At 45.1% G+C, this 27,925-nt stretch overlaps 1 protein-coding gene across 1 annotated transcript in view; it reads left to right on the forward strand.

The window, feature by feature from the left end:
• PPWD1 (peptidylprolyl isomerase domain and WD repeat containing 1) overlaps positions 1-27,925 on the forward strand; it is a 387,705-nt gene that overhangs the window by 74,765 nt on the left and 285,015 nt on the right. The window contains exon 4 of the mRNA XM_078675153.1: positions 10,791-10,911. Within this exon, the coding sequence (XP_078531279.1) occupies positions 10,791-10,911 (121 nt within the window). The remainder of the gene's footprint in view (positions 1-10,790; positions 10,912-27,925) is intronic.

The following is a 27,925-nucleotide window of genomic DNA, read 5'->3' on the forward strand; positions in this document are numbered from 1 at the left end:
CAAAAACGCCTAGAGGCTGAAATTGCCACTATAATTCAAAAGAAGAGAGACTTTGATAAAAGGCTCAAAGGGTTCCGCATCCCTCAAAATGGGTCAAAAGAGAAGAAAAACCTCACTACAGAACCCCAGAAAGAGGAGAGAAGGGTTGTATTATGAGAGAGAGGAATACGAGGAACATTTGGTAGAGATATATCAAGGATCAGAGACTGAGTATGCATACAGGTGGCAGGATCTGGAGACACTCTCCAGAGGAAAGGGACATACAGTTGCCCTTCGAAGCCTTCCCTCCCCAGTTAATATAGGCATATAGAATAAGGTAATAAAAACATGCTGCAGATAAAATAAGAGGTTCCATTAGAGGATGAAAAGCCACAATCATGCTTTTTGTATTGGAAACCCTACTACCGATACAAACGAGAAATCCATTTCTTCCCATGCTTCCTAGTGTTTTAAGTCAGGGAAGAGAGGCATTCAAAGAGCCTGCTTCTTGTTGAGATGTAAATCCAAGAGCTGTGAAAAAGTACAAACATTCTTCCAAGGATCCAGTCTGTACACAGAGGACAGTTCCAGCAGAATCAATTAATGTATCTAATGCTAGGAAAAGAGCAAATGTACCCTCGGTGGGAAAAGGAAAGCAAGAGAATAGAGCTGTTGGGGAGATAATGTGAACGTAATGGTGCCAACCAGTGGCACATTGCTAATTGAAATGCATTCCTCAATAGACATGCTTATCAGCATTGGGAAGAGATTGGGGAGCTAATGAAGCACCTGCCTGAACAATTTAAAAAGAGAGCTGCACATTTAGTGGACAGTGGCAAAAACATTGCCAAAACATGTGTAAAGTCGCGGGGATCAGGGATGTCAAGACTGGGCCTCGCAACTTGTCATCGGAAATGAAGGGGTTAAGTACCTCGGGGTTCACATTACCAGAAGCCCTACAGTGGCATGGTCGCTTAACATTGCGCCTCTGCTTCCGGTGGTCCGGGATGAGACAACGATATGGTCCCATCTTCCCCTGTCCTTATACGGCAGGTCCGCGATTTTTAAAATGGTGTCCCTGCCGCGTTTGCTGTACAGACTGCAAAACTACCCATATCTAATCCTGCCGTCCTGGTTCCGTCAACTGAATGCACTCCTGAATAGCTTCCTTTGGGGCGGCGGGGTGGTTCGGGTGGCTCTGGCGACCTGTGTTTAATATATTTACTGTGGGGATATCGCGGCGGCAGACGTGCGCTCCTACTATTTGGCATGCCAGCTGCTAGTCATTAATGATTGGTGGTATAACCCGCAAAATGACCCGGCGTATGCGGTGGAGGGACTCTTTTCGGAGGTATATCCCCTGCTTGATTTCCTATATAGCAACTCTACCCTGGGGGCCCTTCCCCCGGCTTGTCGCACGGTGATACAGATATGGAAGCGCGTCTCTAGCACCCTGGGTTGGTGGGGCATGCTGACGTGTGAGACCCCCCTCTGGCGGGGCACGTGCCTCTCACCGGTCGCGATTCTGCCCGGGTTTCGCGGATGGGACAATCTAGGGATCTCAACGCTAGGTGATGTAATGCGTGGGCCCACACTTAAATCCTTTCAACCGCTGCAGGAGGAGTTTGACCTACACAAATCCTAATTCCATAAATACCTCCAGCTTCGCTACATCCTGTCTCCCCTGATTAATAACCTTATGGCTCTGCCAGAATTTCACCCGTTAGAGGGTAGACTGTTGATGGGGAATCTAGGAGAACATAAAATGGGCCAACTCTACCAGACACTGACCACACATTCTAAGACAAACCTACACCGGACGAGAGCAGCATGGGAGGCGGATATATCGACCCTCTCAGATGATGACTGGACTGAGGCCCTCCCCAGTTCCAGAGGTTCCGCGATGTCCTCCAGATACAGATTAATCCAGTTTAAATATCTTCATCGGGCGTACTACACCCGCCTCCGGCTCTGGAAGATGGGAGCTATCCCGTTCCCCACTTGCCTCTGATGCATATCTGACGACGGTTCCTTTTTGCACACGGTCTGGGGATGCACGGCACTGCAACATTTCTGGTCGCGAGTGTTGCCCTGCCTGGGGCGAGTGCTGGGATGGGACCTCCTTGCAGACCCTCGACTAACTCTTCTCCACAGTACGGACGATATTGAGGGAACATATACAAACGGCATTTGTTATTTCTAGGACTTACTTTGGCCAAGCGGGACATAGCTCAACAGTGAAAGTCCTCTTACACCCCCCTCCCCCTCCACGCCCCCCTCCCCACCCCCAAGGGTGGCAGCCTGGATATACGCTTTAGATAAATGTATGTCAGGCGAAGTGGCGGTGTTTCAAGCCCAAGGTTGTCCGCAGAAGCATGGGAAGATCTGGAAAGCATGGGCCACTTATCGGGGCATTGACCTTTCCCTCTTATCACCGTCTGCAGATTCCTACCCTATAGACAGACTTACTATTTAATGAATCCTCAATTCCATGCGCGGTTTGGCCAACGTGGAGATATGCTTATGTTTATATGCCTGTATAATGTTCTTAGTGGGAAATGCGCGGTGCAAGGGAGGGGGGTGGCGGGAGGTGGGGGTTGTTGGTTTAACTGCGGTATTGCTCCTCAGATGCTACCCATGTCAGCTGCTTTTATATCTGTAATCCGTGATTTGCATGAAGATTATTTGCCGGGGGAACACCCTGTTGGTTGTAGAATCTCAATGAAATTTATTGCCAAAAAAAACATGTTTAAAGTCAGCTGTGGATGGGGCTGAAACTGCTGCCCAGGAAATGATGATTGGCTTCATGCTAAGAAGACACTCACAGTTAAGAATATCCAGATTCAAACCGGAAGTTCAGACTAGTGTCCTCAGCATGCCATTCAATGGGGAACAGCTGTTTGGCAGTATGGTTGATGACAAACTCAACCAACTAAAGGAGGACCACGAAACGGCCAAGTCAATTGCAATTTAGAGGATCACGCAGAGGGACAGGGGCTTTTCAGAGATCCACAAGAATAAGAAGCTTCCAATCAGGAACCCCACATTAAGGTTCCCAGGGAACAAGCTAGTCCACCAATACTCTGCAAAGTTAGCAATACCAACAACAGAGCAGACTGCCCTTTCGGAGTAGGGGCAGAGGAAGGGACAAGGCCACAGAGGTGGTTCAACTCCCACTCACAAGTGATCCAACGCAAACGCACCCCTCTCAAAAAACATCTTGGAGAGGTACTCAAAAAGAAAATCATTACCTATAAGTAACACCTGAAAGGGGAAGAATAAAACATTTTCTTCAGGAGTTGAGGACAATAACTGCCGACAAATGGGTCTTAATCCGAATAAAATATGGATATTGCATAGAATTTCAAAACATTTCCCCCTCTAACGACCAAAGAGAAAAATTCATAACAAAAGAGGAAATAAAACAACTCCCGAAGGAGGTGGAAGAATTGATGGACCAAAATGCAATAGAAATTATCTCAAAGCAGGAAATTAAACAAGGGGAACTACTCAACATATTTCATAATTGCAAAAGTAGATGGCTCTTTAAGACCAATCTTAGATTTCAGATTCCTAATCAAGTTCATAATGACAGGGAAGTTCAATATGACATACTTACAAGAGGTATTACCTCAGCTACAAGTAGGAGATTTCATGGCTACAATAGACTTGAAAGACTCCTTCTTACACATCCAGGTGAATCCTCAGCACAAAAGATTCCTTCGGTTTGGGGTAAAGAAGACTCACTATCAATCCTCGCTTTCGGAATCAAATCAGCTTCAAGGGGGTTCTCCAAGTATCTAACAGCAGTGGCAGCATACTTAAGGAGATGGGGCATACATGTTTACTATACCTAGATGGCTCGCTGGTGAAAGCAAACACCAGAAATGCAAGGAACATATGCAACAAGTAATAAAGACTATATTCTCACTCGAATTCTCCATCAACGTAGAGTAATCGTCCCCAGAACCACAAGAGGAAAAGATATTTCTGGGAGCAAGGATAAACTCAATTCAGGGGAAAGTGTTACCCAGTGAGAAAAGAACACCATGCATCTTTAATAGCAGAAACTCACCTGTATCAAAAGGGGCAAGCTCTGACAGAGTATGGTGGGGAGATTATTAGGAAAGATGGCACCATGCATCTCACTAATCCCTTCTGTGAGGCTTCACATGAGACCTATTCAGGAATGGTTACAAGTGCAAGGGTCAAAAACAACTGGGATTAGGGAGGATCTAATGGGCGCTGCATAGAAAATCCAAGAGAACATTAAATGGAGAAAATCAAACTTAACTCAAGGTGTAACATTACGACAAAATACTCCAGTGGACCACGTGGTGGTCAGTTGAGTAATATGTAAAAAACTGTACCTGTGGTCTAGAGAACAGAAAAGTAGGAGCGTCACGGATAGTGATACTATAAGGTTGTGTCTAGCGCAACCATGTATGTGGGGGAAAAAAACTAGCTTGTTTATATTACCCTCACACACCCTAGTGGTGTCATGCTTCATCATCTGGTCACCCCGACCCCTGCAAGTCGGGGTGGGCTCGACCACAGTGTTGGGAAGCTCTTCTGATATATTATTGTTCTTGTTTGATATATGTTTGTTCTTGTTTCTCTTCCCAGACGCAGCCTGGCAGTTGACACATTCTATACTTTGAGGAGCAGCTACTCTGCCCTCACTACATTGTTAGGATAGGGAATCCCATCCTTATTTTCCTCATATAGGGGGCTGTCTTGCCCTGAAGAAAGTTCCGGACCTTCAAGGCCACTGTGGACTGAAACATGTCGGCACTAGGGTCATAGGACCATAATACCCTGACAAGACCTATTTGTATAAATAATTTCTATACAGTATTTTAACTTCTCAGATAGACCCCAAAATAAAGGGACACCGGGGATCTATCTGGGTGATTTTATCTTACGTAAAGCCCCCTCCTTGAATATATCAGAAGAGCTTCCCAACACTGTGGTCGAGCCACCCTGACTTGTAGGGGTCGGGGTGACCCGATGATGAAGCATGACACCACTAGGGTGTGTGAGGGTAATATAAACAAGCTAGTTTTTTCCCCCCACATACATGGTTGCGCTAGACACATCCTTATAGTATCACTATCCGTGTTGCTTCTACTTTTCTGTTCTCTAGACCACAGGTACAGTCTTTTTACATATTACTCAACTGACCACCACGTGGTCCACTGGAGTATTTTTTCATGTTATACTTTTCTGGGAGGATATACTCCGGTTACTACCTCTCTTACCCTCAGGGTACCTGGGTCATTCCAGTGCCTATTTGTGTTATCGTAACTTTACGACAACCAACTCCATCAGTAACAATTACAACTGATGCCTCACATGTAGGGTTTGTAGCACATATGAACTTACTCAAAATCAGAGACGTATGGTAGGAGAAAGATGCAACTCTTCATATCAACATCCTAGAACTAAAGACCATTTTCCTAGCTTTAAGAGCCTTCCGGGGGTATTTGTTGGGGAAAACATTATTGATTCAAAACGACAATACAACAATATTTTACATCAACACACAGTTATCAAGGTTAGCTCAGGAGATTTGGACTTGAGCAATTCAAAGGAGAATACATTTATTAGTACTTTGTCTTCCTGGAAAGGACAATACGGAAGCAGATAAGCTCAGCAGACAGGCATCCTGCTCCCACTAATGAAAACTGAAACCGGAAGTCCTCAGAGGAATCTTCAAAATATGGGGGACTCCTACACCATATCTTTCTGCAACTCCTCACAAAGCAAACTTCCAAAGCTTTGCATCCAGACTACCTCCCAATCAATCTCTTTGGAATGCCCTGTCCATAGATTGGGGAGGGAAATTTGCTTACAGCTTTCCCTGATTCCACTGTTGCACAAGGAATTCAACAAATGCATGAGAAGCAACATACCCTTAATTTTAATTGTTCCATAATGAGCAAGACAAACATGGTTCTCAGATCCAATTTAAAATGCTCAAGGGAACTTTTCAAAAGACACCAATTCATTAAGATCTGTTGTAGTTAAAACAATGAAGTGTATTTCATCCAGAACCAGAGACACTGAGCTTAAGAGCCTAGCACCTGAAGACATAATATTTGGCTACTTAAATCATTCAGAAAAAATGATGGCAGTACTAAGAGAAGCAAGGAAACCAACAACAAGTAGGTGGTACTTTTCTAACTGGAATAGATATTATTTATGGTGCCAAAAGAGATTTTCTGAGAAAGAATACAAACTAGTCAACAGTATTAAAAATATGCAACTAATTTAAGTGTAAACTAACATATGCTTTGCTAACAGTACATTTAGCAGCCATAGTAGTTTACACAAGCGGACACATGGAAAGATGTTTTCCACAGCTCCAGTTATCAAAAGCTTCTTGGAGGGAACCAAAAGGATTGCTTCCTCAAAGAAGGTTCGGGCACCTACATGGAAACTTAATCTAGTATTAACCCAACTAATGAAAGAACCCTTTGAGCCTTTACACAAAGCCTCAAAAAAGATGCTTACTTTAGAGACCCTGGTGGCCATGACCTCTTTAAAGAGCATTCACAATTCAAGAGCAATATATGCAAATCCATAGGGATAGGAGTGACCTCAGAACAGATCCACAATTTCTACCTACGGTTGTTTCACGATTTCACATAAACCAATCTATTCAACTTCTAAGTTTCTTTCAAAACCCAAAGATCATGCAGAAAAAGCTCTTCACACATTAGATGCTCGACGAGCAGTAATGTATTATATGGAGAAAACAAAGACATAAAGGAAAACAAAACAGCTCTGTCTTCTTCGCAGTAAAAATATGGGCAAACCAGTGATTAAGGGCACAGTGGCTAGCTGGATCTCTGGGACTGTTCAATTTTGTCGTAATAACGCTGGAGAAAAATGATCTTCAAAGGCTCACTCAACAAGGAAATGAGGAGCAACTATTGCCTTTCTAGCAAGCACACCATTAAAGATATTTGTTTAGCTGCCACATGATCAGCAACTCGTACTTTCACAAAGCATTACTGTATAGATGTACAAATGAATAAGGAAGCTCAGGTACGACAGAAGATATTAAGACATTTATTTTCAAATATAAACCCATCTTCAACCTAACCACAACTCTTGGACTAATACTGCAATATAATCTAGCCACAGCATGTGAATCCAGAAAAGATTCACACTTAACTGTAGGTGTAGTTCGGACCACACTGCTATATACGAGATCTTTGACCGCTTCGCTGGTGTCTCAGGCCTTGCTATAAACCCAGACAAATCGAATGGCTTCTACTTCCGAGACACACCAGGCCCAACTTTCATTCCCTTTGGAGCTCACCGTATCCCGGTAGCCCCGGCCACATTTAAATACCTAGGGATCCAGGTATACAGAAAACAGGAAGAACAGATTGACGAGAACCTTAAACGAGCCATCGCGCGACTTCGTAAATCGGTGGGATTTTGGACGACACTACCTTTGTCTGTAATGGGTAGGATTGCGATCTCCAAAATGGTAATGCTCCCCCGTATATTGTATTTTTTTGTAAATCTCCCTGTAATCTTGCCACAGTCAACATTTGACACACTCAACACGTTACTAGTTACCCTAATATGGGGGGCTGGGAGGAGACGGATAGGTCTTCGCAAGCTACAGCTGGGGACTAGAGCGGGAGGACTAGGGGCCCCAGATTTTAGAGGCTATTATTATGCTAGTCCGCTCCAGTGCCTCTCCTACTGGACGGCAGGACGGAACCTTTACGAAATAGACTACACATCAGAGAGATTGGGCCGGTGAGAACTGCACGTCCTGCTGCTCCCACGAAGCCGCATTCCTGTCACCCGCTCCTCCGTATGGCTCTGATATGCTGGTGGAAAGCCCTAGCATACACATCGGCTGTGGCGTACGCGGCTAATATCCCTCTGCTGGGAACCCCAATAGCACAGGGTAGGCTCACAGACAGAGTGTTACGCCCCTGGCAGGAGGCTGGAGTAACAAGAGTGGGCGACTTTTTCGGAGATGACAATCTACTTGACCATGACACCTTCTTGCAGGCCACGGGCGCCTCCCCGGTTGTATTTATTACATGCCATGGTTACCCATTACATACAACAAAGATGGGCACCACAACGACTTCAACCCCCACAACACGAACTGGTCCACTTACTGTATTATATGGGAGCAGGAGGACATTTGGTCCGGTGGCTGTTTACAGGCATCAGGGCGCACGCTGCGATCCCGATCACGTCACTTATGCACGTTTGGGGCCAAGACACGGGCAGAATGCTAACTGAGAAGGAATGGCACACGGTCCTAGAACACCCCCGGTGGGTCTCACGTAACGTTAAGTTTCGATTTATACAAGTGATGGTTTTACACAGAGCGTACCTGACGCCCCACCGATTGCACAAAATGTTTCCAGACTCCCCCATGGATGTCCACGTTGCGTCGAGGATGAGGCTGGATTCCTCCATATGGTCTGGTCCTGCACGCGACTGCGGGAGTATTGGTCGGAAGTGTGCCGGACCCTACGGACGGTCACAAACCTCCCAGTACCGGAAGAAGCACTACCCTGCCTATTGGGGCTGCGTAGATGACCCAAGCCACTGAAGGCTCACGTGAAATTGCTGGATCTGGTGCTCCTATTAGCAATCAGGGCGATAACAATGAGGTGGAAATCCCCTAGAGCACCAGGTGGGCACTTGTGGCAGGCACAGGTGATGAAATGGGGGCGGGTGGAGGGAGCAGCACTTAGGAAAGAAGAAGCACGGGGCCAACGGAAATTCCCCATATACCAAGATTGGGAGGTTATGCTGCTAACACTAGAAGACATAGATCTAACCCAGGCATCTGGAAGCTGATCACAGGGCTAAGATGGAGGGGGAAGGTGCTACCTTGAATGGATCTGAAAGTACCCGAGTACCCGTACACTGCACCATGAAACAGCACATACTGGGGTACATAAGAGTTAGAGAAGACCGAGATCTGATGCGAGAGAATCCAAACCACCGGGAGACAGGGAGAGAAGGAGCAGCGCGCGGGTGGTGGGGTAAGAAGATGTGTTAGCCCTTTGGTTGAATCCCACAAAACTATGGAAGGATGGCACGGGCATGCAGTTGAATTGTTACATGGTTTGAAATGACATACTGAATTATCATTAAATACATGTTTGAAGACTAGCCCTATAACGGTGGGAAGTTATGTACAGGGGGGAAATCAAAAACACACAGCTAATGTAATGTTGATGACGAATGTAATGTTTCATCTCCTGTCGTACAGCTGTGAATAAAAAGTTAAAAAGAACAAATAAAACTGTAGGTGTAGTTTTGCAGCTTGAAGAGTTTTCTGGATTCACAAGAGACCCACCCGCCTCTTCCAAAAAGATAGGAAAAACAGTTAAAAAAAATCTATATATGCCGCTAAAAAGTGAGAGCTTCCGGAGGGGAAGGCACGTCGTCACAGGAAGCACCAAAGGGACAGATCTGTCAGTGCCCTACAAAAAATAGAGAAAGGACAAAAAAACGAGAAGGAAGGTTGGAAAATTTCGAACCCAACCTCCAGTTGGCGAAGTAATGCATGCCATGTGAATCCAGAAAATTCTTCAAGCTGCAAAATAACACCTACAGGTAAGAAACTATTCGCTTTAGCCCATTAGGCCCAAATATAATAAAACAATAAACCCACATTCAAATCATTTGCAGAAAAGAAGGCATTACATTTTCTGCAGTAACTGCATATCTCAACACACATTTGTGCGAGCACAAATATGTGTTGAGATATGCAGTTACTGTAGAAAATGTAATGCCTTTTTTTTGTATTCCGTGTGCTCTATTGGCTTGGGAATTCATGAAGTCACAGTAAAGATGCCAAAGTTGCTGTATTTTTCCACTTTTAAAAATAAAAACAGATGGGAAACACGTTGTTTTCTGTCTGTAAAAATCTGTAAAAATGGAAAACTGTGGGCCATAGCTATAATCTTTATACCCTTCACAGACCAGGATTGGTTCTCTTAGACTCCTAGACTGACACCACAGAATATAGCCTGGTTGCTTAACAGTGACTCAAGTGGGTTTTGGTCATGTTTGGTCTTAGGTTGTCTCCATATAGTACTCCCATATTCATCTAGCGCCGCCTCCAGTGGGTAAGACCTTTCATGATCCTATGTGGACTCCTTGTAGTACTGAGGTATACAGTGGCAGTTTCTTTCTATGATACAGTCCAAGTTAAGTATCTGCAAATGGTCCTGCTTCTGTTCTCACACTGCAAAACTCTACTTAGTGGAGCTCCCTGCATTGTGCCTCACCAAATCTTGAAACTTGACTCCACTCACTCAACATGTCCTACCTTAGCCAAACTAACACCAATATCCTTTTATTTGTATTTCTCAACACGTTTTGTAAAAACAAAAATGAAGAAGGTCTTGGGTCTACCAGTGCCACAAGACAAAGTTTGTAAAGAAATTGTTTGGAAACTCCCAAGTCTCACCTGTGTCCCTCATATTAATATGCAACTTTTGAGCAGTTGCATTTCATAATCAAACTACTCAACTCACCCTTGCACATTTAAAAATCTCTCAAGGTACAGAAAACGAATCCACCTTATTGTTCAAGCATCTTATCACTAGGAATACTCACAAACTGGCATGTTGGTTATGTGACATATTAAAGTGATTTGTTTTAGCCCTCTTGTAGGGACCTCATTTTGTTGACAGTATATCCTACCCTTGAGTTAGAATGAAGTTTGTAATGTGCGTAGATGTCCCTTGTGTAGTCTGTGAATTGTGGGTACCTTGTGTTGATAATGTTTGGTTTTGTTCTCACAGGGGTTATTGAGTGCATTGCAGTTAGCTCTGAGGGAGCATTGTTTTGTTCGATTGGAGATGACCAGGCAATGAAGGTGTTTGATGTTGTCAATTTTGACATGATCAACATGCTTAAACTTGGGTGAGTATGCTTAAAATGTTATTACATGTGTGGCTGAGACAGTTCACTGCATTGCTTCTTAAACATGTTTCAGTAATCTCAACCTGTATGGTGGATGTCTTCCCCAGCACTATGCCTTGTGAGCTTGCCTATGCAAATGTTTGCCTTGGCTTTACAGGGACCAAATGTTTACTTAGAATGCAGTTTGTTTTTATTTACCATGAGTGTAAATTTTCCCCCAGAATTAAAATAATTTTTTGCTTTGCCCTTTTGTCTGCTCCTTGCTCATGTTGCCTTGGAGATCCACTTGTAAATATACTGATTTCCTGCCATTTCTGTGCTGTATCCAGCAAAAGTGGCTGAGAAACAAATCTGATTGTACAAGAGACTGTTGAATTAATGGCAGGCTGTCACACATCTCATATACATTAGAGGTTTCTCAAAACTTGCAGTTATCAGTTTTGGGATTACTTGCACATGGCAGTGCCTTGAATACCCTTAAAGGTGGTAAATTCCAGAGAGGTCCCTACTGGGCACATGCATTTCTGAGTACAGAATGATGGGAAAGAAGCTAGTCGAAGGGTTTGCAGCTGACTAGGTTCTTGACAAATATGAGACCGGGGTTGAAGACACTAAGCCCTTAAGCTTAATTGCTAGAACAAAAGGATGCTTTAGGAATTAGGAATTATTGTAGAAAGTATACATTTTCCCCCAACCATCAGTCTGCCACTTCAACAAGTCTTTTAGATTTTTATTTTCCACATGAATAATCAAGGAACATGCCTACCTGATCTGAAGGACATCTGCCACATAAGACCAGTTGAAACTGTGATTTTCTAATGTTCTATCTAAACCTCCTTACACTTATTTTGAGGCCAGGATAAGCACACATGACTACTTTTGTCAATGTGCCATTCTCCATCCCCGTTTCAAGATGCACACAGTCTGGATGAATTGCATCAGTAGAAGTGATCAGTGAGACATGGACAGAAATCACTTTGGAGGGCTACGTACAATGATTAATAGGTAATAAAGTAACTTCTAAGAGAAACTGTTCATAAAAAACAGATTAATCTGTTAAACAAGGATGTACGAGTTCAAAAAAAGAAATTGATCACAATAGTTAAGCATCTAAAAAGATGATCTTTGACAACTTGTGTGTTCAGGCCACACAATTAGTAGTATCTAGGAGTGTGATATATAATTTAACAGTAAAACTGTATCCCAAATCAAAATAATTATGTATTCCTTCCATTGGTATATGCATAGCGTTTAGTGTGCACACCAATGTCAAAGACGGGCTTACATATATAAATGGTACTAAAATAACACTAAGAACAGACTGCTTCCATTGTGGCCGGTAGCTAAGTACTAGGACCTATACACTCAGGAATTGTGTTCGGGAAATGAGGCTCCACAAAAGTCGTGCAAAGCTGAAGCTTTTGGAAGTGAAATTTCAAGTAATAAATTGCTGTCGACTGTTCCCAAGCAATGTATAAAACTAAGATAATAAAAGGAATATACATATTAAAAGTGACAAAACCACAGCAAGTTTATCAGATGAATTCAAGTACAATATTGTGTAAAGAACAGTGCAAATGGGCAGCTGGGCTTGGAAGTATTGTAGCGAGGTGGAGGGATGCAAAAAGTCAGAATTCAGACTGCTCACTCTATTAAAATATTATATTACGCCTAGTTGTTATGGTAAAGTAACTATATGCAGATAAAGACCATGAGTGCAAAATGTTTCAAATGAGACCTAAAACATTTAACAGATCAAGAACGATCAAAATCTATAATGGTAAATTTAAACATACAAAAATGATAAAACATTTAAAAGATTGTTGATGTGCTTGTGCGATGTTTTGCAAATATGATTAAAAGAAAAATTCCATATGGACTGGACATGCACAATGATGTGCTGAGAAAGTCAAGTCATACCAATAAGAGCTGGTGATCACTTTGGGTTGATTTAGGGACACAGTTGCATGACAACCATCATCGTTCAAAAATTACACTTTATAATAACCTGCATAAGAGATATATTAAAAGTCAAATTTCTGCATTGATTTGTTAACATGGCGACTGATAAAAATCAATTTAACCCCCAAAAATTGTTTGTCTGTCATGAGTATTATAAATCTGCTTACCACTTGTGGGTGTTCTCCTTTCCAACAAACAATAATTGAATGGCGGCAGGTACATTAACTCAGCTAAAAGGGACACTTAAGCATTTCTGTGTTCTATAATTAAAGCAGATAAATGCAAATAATGTGCATCACGATTCAGTTTTATATTTACGGAATCTGAGTTCCTGTGTACTTGGGCACTGAGCCAAGCTAGGGAGAAAGTTTAGGGATGGAAACTGGCCAAAACGTAGCTGCATTCACTTTAGTTCATAGTGAGCTGGATAAATCGCAGCTAAATATTTTGGTGAACAAGGCTGTTTATAGGCATCCGACCAACCATGACTTGTACTTCGAAACATTGCTTTGCCTTCATGGAAGGAAAGTTGCTTTGTGTTTTTCATTTATTAACCCCTTTGAATATTGTATTGTAGTGTAATTACATTTATATAGCGCTTACTACCCATGACGAAGCGTCAAATCGCTTTTTCGGCGAGTAGCACGCTACTCCGGGACCCATAGAGGATTAGTGTTGAATTAGTATAGTGAAACATGCAAGTACACTTTAAGTGGTGGATAGGTTAGTCAGTTATTTGGAATGATAGCAGAAGGATAGAGGAGGAAAAAAGGTTTGTATTTATATAGCGCTTGTGGGGTGTTTAAGAACGCTATAAAGGATTAGTAGTGAATTAATATGGTGAAATATGAAAGTATTTCAGTGGTGGATATTAGTCAGTTATTTGGAGTGAGAAGGATAGCGGAGGGATAAAAGGGGAAGAAAGGTTTGCATTCATATAGCACTTTTTAGCCCTGATGGATGTTGAAGCGCTTTTCTGGCGAGTAGCATGCCACTCCAGGACCCATAAAGGATTAGTGTTGAAAATTAGTATAGTAAAATATGAAGTAATTTGAGTAGTGGATATGTTATTCAGTTATTTGGGTAGGGAAGGGTAGGTGTGGGATAGTGAAGAGAAAGAGGTTAGTATTTATATAGCGCTTGCTACCCCTGATGGAGTTTTGAAGTGCAAGTAACATGCTACTCTGGAACCCATCAAGATTAGTATGGTGAAACGCTTTTAAGACTCTTTTAATCGTGTCTTAAATAGTGCTAAATCAGGTTCCCCTCGGGACCCGCTTCCTATTACTATATTGCAAAAAATGGTCCCTCCTGTTCTAGAGCAGATTAAGGCGCTACTCAATGCCTCCTTACGTGAAGCCCTGATTCCTTCTGAATACGGTGTACCATACTGTGCTCTTGCAAACACTTCGATCCATGCTGTGACTGGAGTTGCCTTGGGATGGATAGCAAATCTTCTGTCTGGTTGTACATTTCAGGTTTCCAAAGTCCATGCTTCCCCTTATGGGGTGCCACAGGGCTAGATTCTCAGCTCTTTATTGTTTAACATTTATGTCAAACCATTGGCTGATATTGCTGAGGAGGCAGGCTGTCAATTTTTTCCTGTGCTGATGACACCCAAATAGTTTTCTCCCTTTCTGCTAAAGGAGCCTTCGGGCCCTCTTTTCTTCAAGTTGGATTGAGTAGAATCATGCAGTGGATGCATGTCAATTCACTTAAGCTTAACGGGGAGAAGACAGAGGTGCTCATCCTAGGAAAAAATAAAGAATTTTGGGGCCCCCAACACTGGCCTCCTGAATTGGCTGTCACCCCCCAGCCTACTAAACAACCCCGTAATTTGGGATTTGTAATCGATGATCATCTCTCGATGAGGCCTCAAGCCATAAAGGTGGCTGCAACATGCTTTTCCATTCTTAGATGGCTCAAAAAGATTTTATGGATGCTGCCAGAGTCTACAAAAAGAATAGTAGTCCAGACTTTGGTCCCATCTCGCCTGGACTACGGCAACATCCTTTTTCTTGGAGCCAATAAGGAGGCGATTCATAAGTTAAAAATTGTCCAAAATGCTGCTGTTCGCCTGCTCTGCCAGATTCCCAAATTTACCTTTGTTTCTAGTTCCTTGTGCGATCTCCACTGGTTGAAGTGGAGAATCGCATTAAATTTAAGACCGTAACCTATAAGTATAGGATTAAAATGGGTGAGGCCCCTCAATAGCTGAGATTATTGCCCAACTGTACGTCCCTCCTCGTTCTCTTCGCTCAGCCAATCAGACAAAATTTGTGGTCCCAAGGTATAGATTATCAAGGGTAGGTGGTCGATCCTTCTCTTATCTGGGGCCTACTTTGTGGAATTCTCTTCCTTTGCCTTTTAGGAATGAGCCTAGCTTTGTGCACTTTCATAGGATGTTGAAAACCTGGCTTTTTAATCAATAGGCTTCCATCCTTTATCTGTTTTCTGACCTCTTTTGAGGTTGCGCTGGGAAACCCTTGGGTAGCTGGGCGCCTTATAAAACTAAAAAGAAAAAAACATGAAAGTAATTTTAGTGGTGGATATGTTAGTCAGTTATTTAGATTGAGAAGGGTTGGGGAGGGGTAGAAAAGAGGGAAGAGTTTAGAAAGGTTTGTTTTGGGGGATCGTTATAGTAAAAGAGGTGTCAGATGATGCAAGTAGGAGAGAGTCTAGAAAGGTATGTTTTAGGGATCATAGTAGTGGTATGGGGTTTGGAATAAATGAGAGAGTGGATGTAGAGGATATATTGATAGATGTATAGGATGAGAGAGGGTAGTGCATTGGAAAAAGTAGTAGAAAGAAGTTGGAGATGAGTCAGAAGGTTGGGCTAGAAGATATATTGAGTGAAGTATAGGCTGAGAAATAGGTGAGTGCATTGAAAATGCTAAATTAGAAGAAAGTGATAAATATATAGATCCATAAGTACATTGAAAGTATATAGATGCATAAAGGAGGTATGTATATTGGGCAGCATTTCTGGCCCTGGTCCTGGTCAGTATCAAACAGGCAACTGCCCTTGTCCTCTCCGCCCTTGGCTGAGACGCCCTAACCCTGGCCTTTTATAGCCCTAGTAATCAGGTTACCCCATCCGCCAATGGCAACCCTAGCCCTACACTATCCAATCACAACACTAGCCCTAAAAATCTAGAACCAAAAGGAGACCAGGAGACCAATCTTCGACCTAGTCCATGCACCCAATCAGTTAAAAAACCCTGATCTCTACGTCCAATAGAGGCTCTAGCCCTACCAGTAGTCCCAACCCAAGTCCAAGCAACCAATGGCACAGGAAGCCCTAGTCCCTGCTTCCAATAGAAATCCTAGCCCTAGCCCCAACCCTACATTGATTGAATCACAGACCCAGAAACCAATCCGAACACTCAAATACCCAACCAATGAGGACACTATCCCTAAACCAATAGAAACATCAGATACAACCACTAATCAGTGTATACATGTACCAACCACTAGCAGACCATATAAGGTCCCGAAGACCTCAGACAAGGTTTGCTGGCCAGGGAGTTAGAAGCTGCTTCTCTTGTTCAGAATCTCGTAGGAGACCTAGGAGACCTAAAACTCTCCATCACTCCATCACAACTCTTCCCGGGCAGAACAACCATAACTATATACAATAACGGGATTATCCTAATTCAATCCACAGACAAGAACCTGGAACTACTAGACAACCTGTTCCCCACGTTCAAACAGCACCTCGCCAGTCATCGGACCCCCACTCATAGCACCCGCAGGCCTATCACCCCTGAATTCACTGCCCCCAACCACAACCCTTCTAACCTAGCTCAACCACAAATCGACACGCACCTTCTCTCCACCCCCGGCACCTTAGACGCTCATCCACCTATTGGAGCTACCTCGCACCCCACATTTACAAACATAGATCCCTCACCCACACATTCCAGCGGCACCCTCTCCCCCCCTACAACCTCACCTTGTCACCCTCCCATACCACACTCATTCCCGTCACCCCTGACACCACAGCCTCAAACCACATTCACTCTAACGCAGCCCAACGCCAAAACAACATGCACCTCTCCGTTACTCCCGACACCCCAGTCACTCACCCATCTACCCTCTCCCCCCCCCTACAACCTCACCTTGTCACCCTCCCATTCCACACCCATTCCCGTCACCCCTGACACCACAGCCTCAACCCACATTCATTCTAACCCAGCCCAACCCCAAAACAACATGCACCTATCCTTCACTCCCGACACCCCAGTCACTCACCCATCCACCGCATCTACCTTCCTCCCGTCGAGCACAGACATAGATTACTTACCCTCTTGCACCATCCACCTCACCCCTTCCCCCCACACACCAGCCCTCATCCCCTTCACCACCCCTGATACCACAGCCCCCACCCAAAAAGACATGCACCACCCCTTTACTCCCGGCACCTTAGTCATTCTCCCACCTACCGTAGCTACCCCACATCCCTCAAGCACAGACATAGATCTCTCTCCCTCTTACAACAACCACCCCACCCCTTCCACCTACACACCAGCCCTCATCCCCGTTCCTATCACCCCCGTCCCTCACACCCCTGATGCCACAGCTCCCTCCCGCAACCGGCCTATTCTAGATCAACAGCAGACTGACACCCACGTCCCACCCACCCTGCACTCTACGCCCACCACCAATACTCTCCCCCGCACCAACAACCTCTCCCCTATGTCATCCACGCCTGACCCTCCCATCCCCACCTCCAACACATGTCCCACTGCGGACCACATTACGGCCTCACTCCTCCAACTCAAAGAAGACATGTACATCATCAAACAACAACTACTCTGTCTATCACACTCCAGTCACCCCTCACCCAACACCCTCCACCAGATCAAACAAGACATTCACATCATCAAACAACGGCTCAGCACACACCCCAGACACCACTCACGCGCCTCCACCATCACCTCCCCTCCCAACTGGTCCCCCACCCGGGCGACGAACTCTCGCACTCGACCCCCACCGCACTGGACCTCAATCCCTGTTCTCAATCGTGAAAACCGCCCCCATCGCTCCTGCAACCCTCTCTCGGACCTAGACACAATCATCCTCCTCCGCTCCTATGACTCAGCTCCCCTTAGCAACACACCCGACACTCTCACTGCCATACCTACGATTCACTCCAATCCCCTTAGACCCCCCACACTGAACAACAGAGTCGCCATACACAGTAACCTGAGTAAAGTCCCCCTCGCTCTAGAACACCCTTCCACCCTCGACACACCCCGTCTCAAATGCACTCTCCTAAATTGCAGATCAGCCGCTAGACACTCCGCCGCTATCGCTGATCTCATCCTAAAATTGGATCTTGACTTAATGATCCTGACTGAAACATGGCTAACAGAATCTTCTACACCTATAATGGACATTCTGGTTCCCCCCAACTACCACATCACTAGACTTGACAGGTCTGGCAATAAAAAAGGTGGCGGAATCGCATGTATATACAGGAGCAACCTCTCTGTCCTGAAAGTACCTTCCCCTCCCCTACCCTCCCCAACGTCCTGTGAATACATCAGCCTAGATATTATCAGTGAGGGCAAACCGATCTGCACTCTTCACGGCGTCTACCACCCACCCGGTGACAACCTCACCTTCTCCCAACAAATCATGGACATGATCTCAACCAACTCAGGACGGCAACTCACACAAATATACCTTGGGGACTTCAACCTCCACTGGAACGATCATAATGATGCGGTGGTAAAAGGTCTGAAGAATTTCCTTAACGCCCTTGACCTTACACAAATTTGCAACAGCCCAACACACAAGAAAGGCTCTACCCTCGACCTTATCATCTCCAAAGAGGCCTCTATCCAACTCGAATCTATCCAACCCTGTGACTGGTCGGACCATCATATTATCACGTTCTTCATCAATGAAAAAGTAAAATTTAACCCTATTCAATCCGCCAGGCCCAAAGTCTGGAAAAGAGACATGAAAAAGCTAAACTCAAACTCTCTGACCCCCAACAGCTGCAACCTACTACTTCCTCCGGCTGGCGTTAAGGACGTCCAATCCTTGACTGATCACTATCTTAACAATATGACCGCAATAATGAATGAAGTTGCACCCTTGCAACTAAAAAAAGCCACCACAAAAACCTCTAATCCCTGGTACGACGGGAGTCTCAATGACGATAGACGCGCCATGCGATTGACAGAGCGCTCCTGGAGATCAACTCCCTCTGCACTGAACTTAAAAAACCTGAAGAAAAAGAGAAATGCCTACTTCAGGAAAATAAAACGATCAAAATCAGTCTTCTTCAGCCGTCAGCTCGACCAAGCCAAAAATCGTCCGAGAAAGCTGTTTGAGCTTATCCGAACACAAACAAAAGAACAACCCCAACCTCTCAACACTATATGCGAAGCTCCCTCCTGCGAAGACTTCGCCTCTTTCTTTAACCAAAAAACTGACAACATAAAGAATGATCTCCTCATGGACGCAAGCAGCTATCCCAAACCCCACCGCATAACACCCACTAAACCAAAAAACAATGCAACCTGGTCAACCTTTGTCACCTACACAGAAGAAGAAATTGGCAAACTGCTCAGCACTCTGAAACCATCCAATCACCTCACGGACCCCCTTCCTGCTAACGCTGTCAAAGTCCTTACCCCGTCGCTCCTTCCACTCTGGACCAAAATTATCAACAGCTCACTTCAACAAGGGATCATTCCCGACTCCCTCAAAGTCGGACAAGTAACACCCCTGCTAAAGAAACCTACAGCCGACCCCTCTGACCTAAACAACTACCGTCCCATTACCAACATTCCGACTCTGGCCAAACTGCTGGAAAAATGCGCACAAATACAATTGACTTAACACATTACTCAATTTGATCTCCTCAACTCTCATCAATCAGGCTTCCGAGCTAACCACAGTACGGAAACTGCCATGATTCACATAATCGACGACGCCCTCCAAATCCTAGATCATAACGATACCTGCCTCCTCATCCTCCTTGATCTCTCCTCCGCATTTGACACCGTCAAACATGAGAGCTTACTCGAACTATTAAACACAAGAATGGGCCTATCTGGAACTGTGCTCAAATGGTTCACTTCCTTTTTGCAAAACAGGTCGCAGAAATTCAAGAGCAACAACCTGATGTCCGCACCAAGACCCGTATCGCTAGGCGTACCACAAGGATCCTCCCTATCCCCAACTTTGTTCAACCTAGTTATGGAACCTCTCACCACCTTGCTGCAAGAATCCAATGTACACTTCCACATGTATGCTGATGACACCCAACTTTATCTCAAACTACAATCACCTAAAGACATCACGCTCCTGAACTCAACGATCAGAAGCACCCAATCTTGGTTGGCCGCTAATCATCTCAAACTCAATGCCCTAAAAACAGAGTTCCTTCTGATCTCACCTCCAGCGAAGATCACTACTGCACAAATGTGGCTTAAAGAACTAACGGCGCTCAATGTCCAACCCACCATCGTGGATTCAGCGAAATCTCTGGGCATTACACTTGACACCAATCTCAGCATGCAGGAACACATCAACAAAGCAACTAAGGGAGCAAACTACCAAATCAACACCCTTAGGAAACTTAAACCTTTCCTTCCAGCCAAAGACTTCCAGACGGCGGTACAATCACTAGTCATACCTCGAATAGAATACGGCAGCACCGCCCTCTGCGGTCTCCCCCTAGCTACCACGGCACCCATAAGAGCCGCTCTAAACGCCGCAGCGAGACTTATCACTGGATCAAAAAAACACTCACACATTTCCCCAGACTTCAAATCATTGAACTGGCTGCCGTTTGAAGCCAGAATACACCTGAAAATAGCTTGTTTGACCCACAAGGCTGTCCACCTGAGCTCACCTAGATACCTCGCTCAGAAGCTGACGATTTCTGGAGGCTCCAGAAACACTAGAGGCACAAACAACCTTTTACTAAAACCTAAAAGATTCCGCAAGGAAAAAACCTTTAAACGCTCTTTCTCAGGAATGGCTCCCAGGATTTGGAACTCGCTCCCCCCTGAAACAAGGCTCATCCCCTCTACCATACTTTTCAAGAGAGAAGTGAAAGCGATCCTCATGGCTAAATACACTTGAACGACTACTGAGGAAAAACTACAAAGACTCGATACTCATCTGTACTACCTGTTCGAACCCTTGTACTTTTATTTTTGACTTTGAAATTGACTTACTTGACTGTTTTATGATATCACTTCAATGTACTGTTAACATGATTGATGTATCTGCGTATACATGCTCCCCTCCTCTGTAAAGCGCTCTGATATCTGCGAAGATCTTGTTCGCGCTATATAAAACTTTCAAAATAAAAATAAATAAATAAAGGAGACAGACCGGCTCAATCCACACTTTGCACAGTCCCTAGTAAACACAGTTTAAACAGCTCACAGAAGCACCCTCTGATGTAGAATATCCCTGTTGCTGGGGTGGGGGGGGGGCAGGGGGCTTTGGTTTCACTGGCTTGTGAACACAAAATTGTGACTGGGGGTGCACTGTTTTAACATACAGGTCTTAGCACAGAGCAAAGGAGAAATTTGGAGGGAAAACTGAATAGTCACCAGAAATGAGAGGGAAAAACTACAGAGTTTGGACTGCAAATCTCACAATTCAACACGTTAAATGGAAGCAATCATAGGCAGGAAAAACCACAAGTTTAAAACACAAAACAGGTGATAAAATATGCAATCACAGGCAGGTTAAAACTACAATTTTAAACTGTAACAACCACAGGCAAAGACAGTAATCACTGAAAGGGATTTTTTTTTTAAACTTTTGTTTTGGTGAACAGACAGCACTAGTCTGCCTCCTTGTCACTTCCTGGACTCTGCTCACTGCAACCATGTGCCTGTAAAGGCAGGGTGTAGATAAACATGCCAGGAATTTTTTTTGTCTAGATTGCCCTGGATTTATATGAAACTTAAAATAATTTTTAGGGCCTTTTTTTAAATTGCAAACAATGCTTCAGAAACTCAGATTTTAGTGCCAAATGTTGGTCGAATAGGCCAAGCGCCATTCAAATGTAAGACTAAGAAAAGTTCTATGGGAGCTTAAATAACATCCTATATATTTTAGATTGTGAGGTGTTAAAAGTTTGCCAGGAAAAGTCTCTGTTCCATACCTAAGTTTAAAGGTTATCTCAGCCTTTGCAACTCTAAAGGGAAAGTTGTTGAAGTCTTGAAAGATTATACAGTGGTCATGTTCTATTAAAACTTTAGAGTGGGACAGAACCTGACTCACAGGAATCTGGCTTTTTATCTATGGGACAATGCTGTCTTATGGCGCTTTTATTGCATGGAAAAAACAATATCTTAGGAGATCCTCTGAGGAAGTTGTTCTATGCGCCTCAGTATTGGTTGATTACTCAATCTTTTGTCTGTGTGTCATCAAGTGTCGGATTCCCTGATAAATGACAGTCAGTCATCTGTGGTTTCAATTCATGTTTCACCATTGAGCAGGGCAGAATTGCCATGGGGATCATTTGAATCTACATTGTTTTGTGAAATTCCTTTGTACCATGCCCTTCATTCCCCTCCTACTCCCCTTATTTGTTGAACTGCCCACTAAGGGAAGACCTCCAACAACTTTGAGATGATACTTGTAGCCTGTTTCTGGCTGACACAGGCTGGTTTTTTGGACTTGTTTTAGAGGTCAGGGACCTGATGCCTAACAATAACATAGGTGTTCTACTCAAAACAGGAACTTGATAATTACGATCTGGCATGTGTGAAACCCTTCAAGCAGCCCGAAGGGTATTGCCTATTCAAACAAAACAAACAAAAAGGTAAGGAAGGTGGAGCGGTGGTGTCCATTGGCTAAAACCTTTTCAAGAAACTGATTACTCATCTCAATTGATTAGGTAGATGGCATGCTTCTAAATATTTCACCTTCCCCTGCAAAACGTTACCTATACTCTTTACATGTTGCCCTCCAAATCATGTTACCTTCTTCCTTTATTATTTAACCCCCCCCCCCTCATTTTATGCTTGTCAATACATTAACTGCAGTAAAAGACTTCATCATTTGGACCATCTGTCCAATAATTTAAGACTCAGGAGTTTAGCAATTTGATGTCCTTGCAAACCTTAGGCCAAAGAATAAGATTTGCCACGCACAATAAAGGACAAACTTTAGACCACATCTGGACTGAGGATCCTCTCAGTAAAAAGTTTAAAGTTGACTCGTGTTTGATTTGACCCCTCTATCATTTAATCTTTAATGAATAAACCCATGCCCAGCACCAAAAATAAATACTTCCAACTGTAAAGCAACTTATTCTCATACTTTCCAAGGAGAAACAATGCACAAAATACCATGAATAGATCACCGAATAATGTACAGCATGTCATGAATGGATCACACGAAGAGGGGCTGTGGCTGAGCAGCTAAGAAGGCGGACGCAAACTAAAGACACTCTGCCACAAACCCTTATTATCCTGTCAATCCCTATGTCACCAGAGGCCATCCACACTCGAGAGACGAGCGGAATGCCACCCCCAGTGGGCCGCCCCATATGGAACACTGGCCTACATTCCTGGCATAGCGACACTCCACCAAGCCCTCATGCTCAGCCACTCTTCTGACGATAGCGGCCAGTAACTGGTAGAGAGTTGGTTGCGCCGGCTGTGTCCCCTGATGACGGCGAGGGGCTAATGAACCGGGAGCAGCGCTGCCGGCGGTCACTGGCTGTATCCAGAGCCGGGCGGCACCTCAAGGAGCCTAGCAGTGGACACAGACCGGGAAGGCGGAGAAGTCCACATAGGAGCCGTTGCACAGCGCTGCGGCCCGTCCACGTCTGACTTCCTGAGTGCGGCACTGCATCCCACCGAATATTGAGGGAAGTAGTGACCATTGGAGCGGCAGAGGTGCCCTTCCCTACTGTGGCAGTTTGAGGTAAGGAGCTGGGCGACAGCGGGGCTGATCAGATCAAGTCCGGGGGTCGGTTCGGGACAAAGCCTGGTGCGGAGCTCTCACTCTCCCTGCCAGCCGCCGGGTGGGCCCACAAGTAATCTGGTGTGTGAAAAATTCCTAGGCAATCATAAACAAGGAAACTAATGCAAGGAGGGACGGACGACTAAATAAATGCATATACATACATGTACTATTTATTTATCAAAAAAAACCATATATTGTACACAGAGTTGTTTAAAAAAACAGTTCATAAATCACAATAGACACAGTGAACAATTCATAAATCACAATAAACACAGTAAATTATTAAAAACAGTAATAAGACATCAATATCAAAATAGAACAACAATTAATAATAAAATCAGGGGTGGCAAATTTATTTCGACGCGCGTTTCGGCGTGCAAGACAACGCCTTCTTCAGGAGCCACACAATTTTCTGCAATGTAACAGAAAAATACATATTATAACAACCCTATTTTTTGATTAAAATCATTAGTTAATGCATTACTACTTTAGTCAAAAAATGTTTGTCCTCCACTCCTTAGCTATTTGACACTATTTGTATAACACAAGGTTATATTCAACACAAGGTTATATTCAACACAGCACAATAAAAAACAGCATGATTAACATAAGGTTAACATAATAAAAACCATCTGTTAATACATAACTATTACTTGCAAAGAGATTATTCTGAACCATTCAGGGGGCCCTTGTTTTTCACATATGTTTACCCACAAGTAATCTGCCCATCCCCCCTGCGTTCATTGCCTCTGCCTCTTCCAACAGCCCCAACAAGGGGCGAGAGGCTGGGCGGCAGCGGAGGCGATAGAAAAAAGGACTCTGGGTCGGCTCGCGCCCAGGCTTAATGTGGCTAATTTACAGCGGTATCCTCTGTTTCTTCTGTCTGCCCCTTCCCGCCCTCCTGCGTCCCCCCCCGGCCGGGTTCTCTGCGTTTGCCCTCTCAGACTGCCCCGACGTGGGGTGAGGGGCTGGGAAGCAACAGGATTCATCAGAGAGGTCATGGGGGTCGGTGGGGCCCAGGCATGGGTGCTGCCTTCTTTTCCCATTCTGCCAACCGCTAGCTGCTGGATTATCCCATATCTAACCCACCCAGCATCTGGCCTCCACTGAGCGGTGCGGATAGGCGGAGGTTATTGGGCAAGGGCGGACGACGAGTAACCCAGGAACAGCCCCCATACTGTGCCACAAGTTCCCCTCGCTCTGCAGACATTAGGGAGCTGTAGGTGAGAGCAAAGATCTACTGAGCAAGCGCAGGTGGGGGCAGCTCGACTAGAGACTGTAGCTCATTCTAAGCCACCTACCATTTTAAAATTCCAGTCGGACTGTGAGGAGTCGGAGCCCGCACGGCACTGTACTCCCTTTGCCAACTGCACCTCGCGCCTTCGCACAGCGGGACTCAGTACCTCCTTCTCCGCCTTCTGCCCCCCTCATTTGTTCAGACTGGGAGGTGTGCAGCGAGCTTATGTTACAATCGATGCCCTGTCTCTAGCTGCTCTCAGTTGGTGGCAGATGGTCTGCGGGCCCACATTGACCGTAACTAACACTGCGCGATTAAACCTTCCAGATCCCCCTCATTGTACGCATGATCACACACTGATAGCATGACGCAAACTAACGTAATTAACTCCAATGTGAGAAGCATCCACACACCAGCTAGGCGATATTCCATATATTCATATTTGCAGTTCAGAGCCACCAACATAGCACTGGTGCAAGAAACACACATAAAGCAGCGTGAGGCTATCTTCCTTCGCAGGAAATGGCGAGGACACATTTTTAGTACTAACTATGCGCACGCGAGTAGTTTGCTGATCTGGATCCAGGCGGGAACTCCTTTTTCAGCAGACAAGGTCCAGACTGATCCGGACTGATCCGGACGTTTGATACTGCTTTACAAAGGAACGCTTAAACAGTCGTCACCTTGATAGGGTCCATATATGCCCCGAATGTGGAACAGGCCATCTGCCTCCGTCACCTTACTGCGTCACCTTACTCGTCTGCTGGAGTGGGGTTCCCCGGCTGCTGGGTGGGGACTTCAGCTCAGTACTAGACACTGCTATGGCCTGCTCATTTCCTCCCCTGACATGCATGTCCTCCTTTTTGAATGCCCTTGTGTTGAACACCTGGCTCGCACACTGGTCTTTAACAGACCGGCTGCTGGGTGGGGACTTCAGCTCAGTACTAGACACTGCTACGGCCTGCTCATTTCCTCCCCTGACATGCATGTCCGCCTACTCGAATGCCCTTGCGTTGAACACCTGGCTCGCACACTGGTCTTTAACAGATGTTTGGTGCAATCGCAACCCAGATACCCGCATATACGCCTTCTAGTCTCATGTTCATGACCTTCATGTGAGGTTGGATCACCTGGTAAGCTCACCCACACTACTGCCTCTCATTAAGCATATAGAATACCCTGGTCGCACACACATCTTAATCCCCAGCTCATGCAGCTCAGCTGGCATGCCGGACCGCCTTTGGTCCCCACTTGGCGTCTTCAGCCAGCGGCACTGGAGGACACAGCGTTTCAGGTTTCTCTTGGTGCAGCCACGAGGGAATTCTTTGACATCAATGTGGGCACCACACGTAGCACGGCTCTCTGATCGGAGGTGTTCTAAGTGGTCGTCAGGGGGGGCACAGCATGGACATCACATGGAATAAACGAAAATACCTAACTCAGGAAATAGTAAGAATAGAACGGGAGATGTTTCCATGTGAAAACCAGGTGGCATCGGGTACGGGAAGTTTGCGCTCCCTGAGCACAGTATGCAGCGAACGCATAGATCTGCTTGAGCGATTAAGGTGCCTAAACTATGCGTCACGCTCAGCACGAACACATGCAACATCTGACAGACCCAGGTGATTACTAGCATGGGTGCTACGTCCGGAGCAATCTCTGCATTCTGTATATGCCATAAACACCGCTGCGGGACCCACAGTATACACTCAACACAAAATACATGCAGAAATGACAAGGCACTTCAAAGAATTATATGAAATCACAATTCAGCAGGATCGGGAGCATACCACCACCTTTCTTAACTCTATACGCCTACCTAAGATCACGCCAGATTGTACAATGCTGGCCTGGAAGACGCAACTCTTCCCGGCTCAATGGCTGAAGCACGACTAGTTTCACTTCCTAAGCCCAACAGAGGCCCCAAGAAGTTAACCTCCTACCAGCCTCTGGCCCTATTAAACACAGACTATAAGATCCTTGCGAAGCTTTTAGCGGACCGGCTGTCGCCACTAATTCAATCCCTAGTGCATATTGACCAGAAAGGTTTTGTACCAGAACAGAACACATCATTGAAACTGCAACGCTTTTTTAATGTTGCTCGCTATGCAGCAGATCAATGGCCCCGGTCAGGCTACCTGATACTGGATCTCGAAAAGGTCTTTGAAACCCAGGAATGGAGGGAGGTTCGAGGCATATAATCTGTAAATTATATACTTTTCGTAGATCTCCATCTTGTGTTGGGCTCGGATGTTTGCAGTTTGTTTTTGTTCGAAGAAGTCTTTCTAGTCATGAGGTAGGTGACTCCTTACGATAATGGTGCGCTTGGGCATCTACTCCATCCCCAGATTGTTTTTTTCCGCCATCCGGTTCGGATGTGATTTGCTGCGCTCTGGGTCTGTATCTTCTTCCAACCCCCTTCGACACGCATACCTTCACCACTCAACGGTATTGTTCTGGATCGCGTTCCCTTTTCAACGTGCATCCTCCAACTTCAAATAATTTTCGACCAAGAGCTTCGATGTGGGCCGTTGGGCCTACCCCTGCCGACCACGCCGGCCGTCGATGGAACGGACTCCGTTTAAAAGACCTCTTCGGAGCAGGTTCTTATGTCCATCCAGAATTCCAACCTCCAGAAGAAGATATCTCCGTGTCTGTACCCGACGACTCCGAGGAAGACTAGCAGAACATGACCCCGGCTCAATGGATCGTGAGTGCCAACACCCAAGCCGCCACCAAACCCAAACCTAAGGCTCCGGTAACACCTTCGCTCTCGGATCAACACCATGAACAAATTTCAGACGCCCCGCCCTCCGACCCGGCTATGATACCGAAACAAAAGCCTTCCAACTC

This window comes from Lissotriton helveticus, chromosome 2_1 (assembly GCF_964261635.1).
Source record: "Lissotriton helveticus chromosome 2_1, aLisHel1.1, whole genome shotgun sequence".
In the NCBI taxonomy this organism is placed as follows: domain Eukaryota; kingdom Metazoa; phylum Chordata; class Amphibia; order Caudata; family Salamandridae; genus Lissotriton; species Lissotriton helveticus.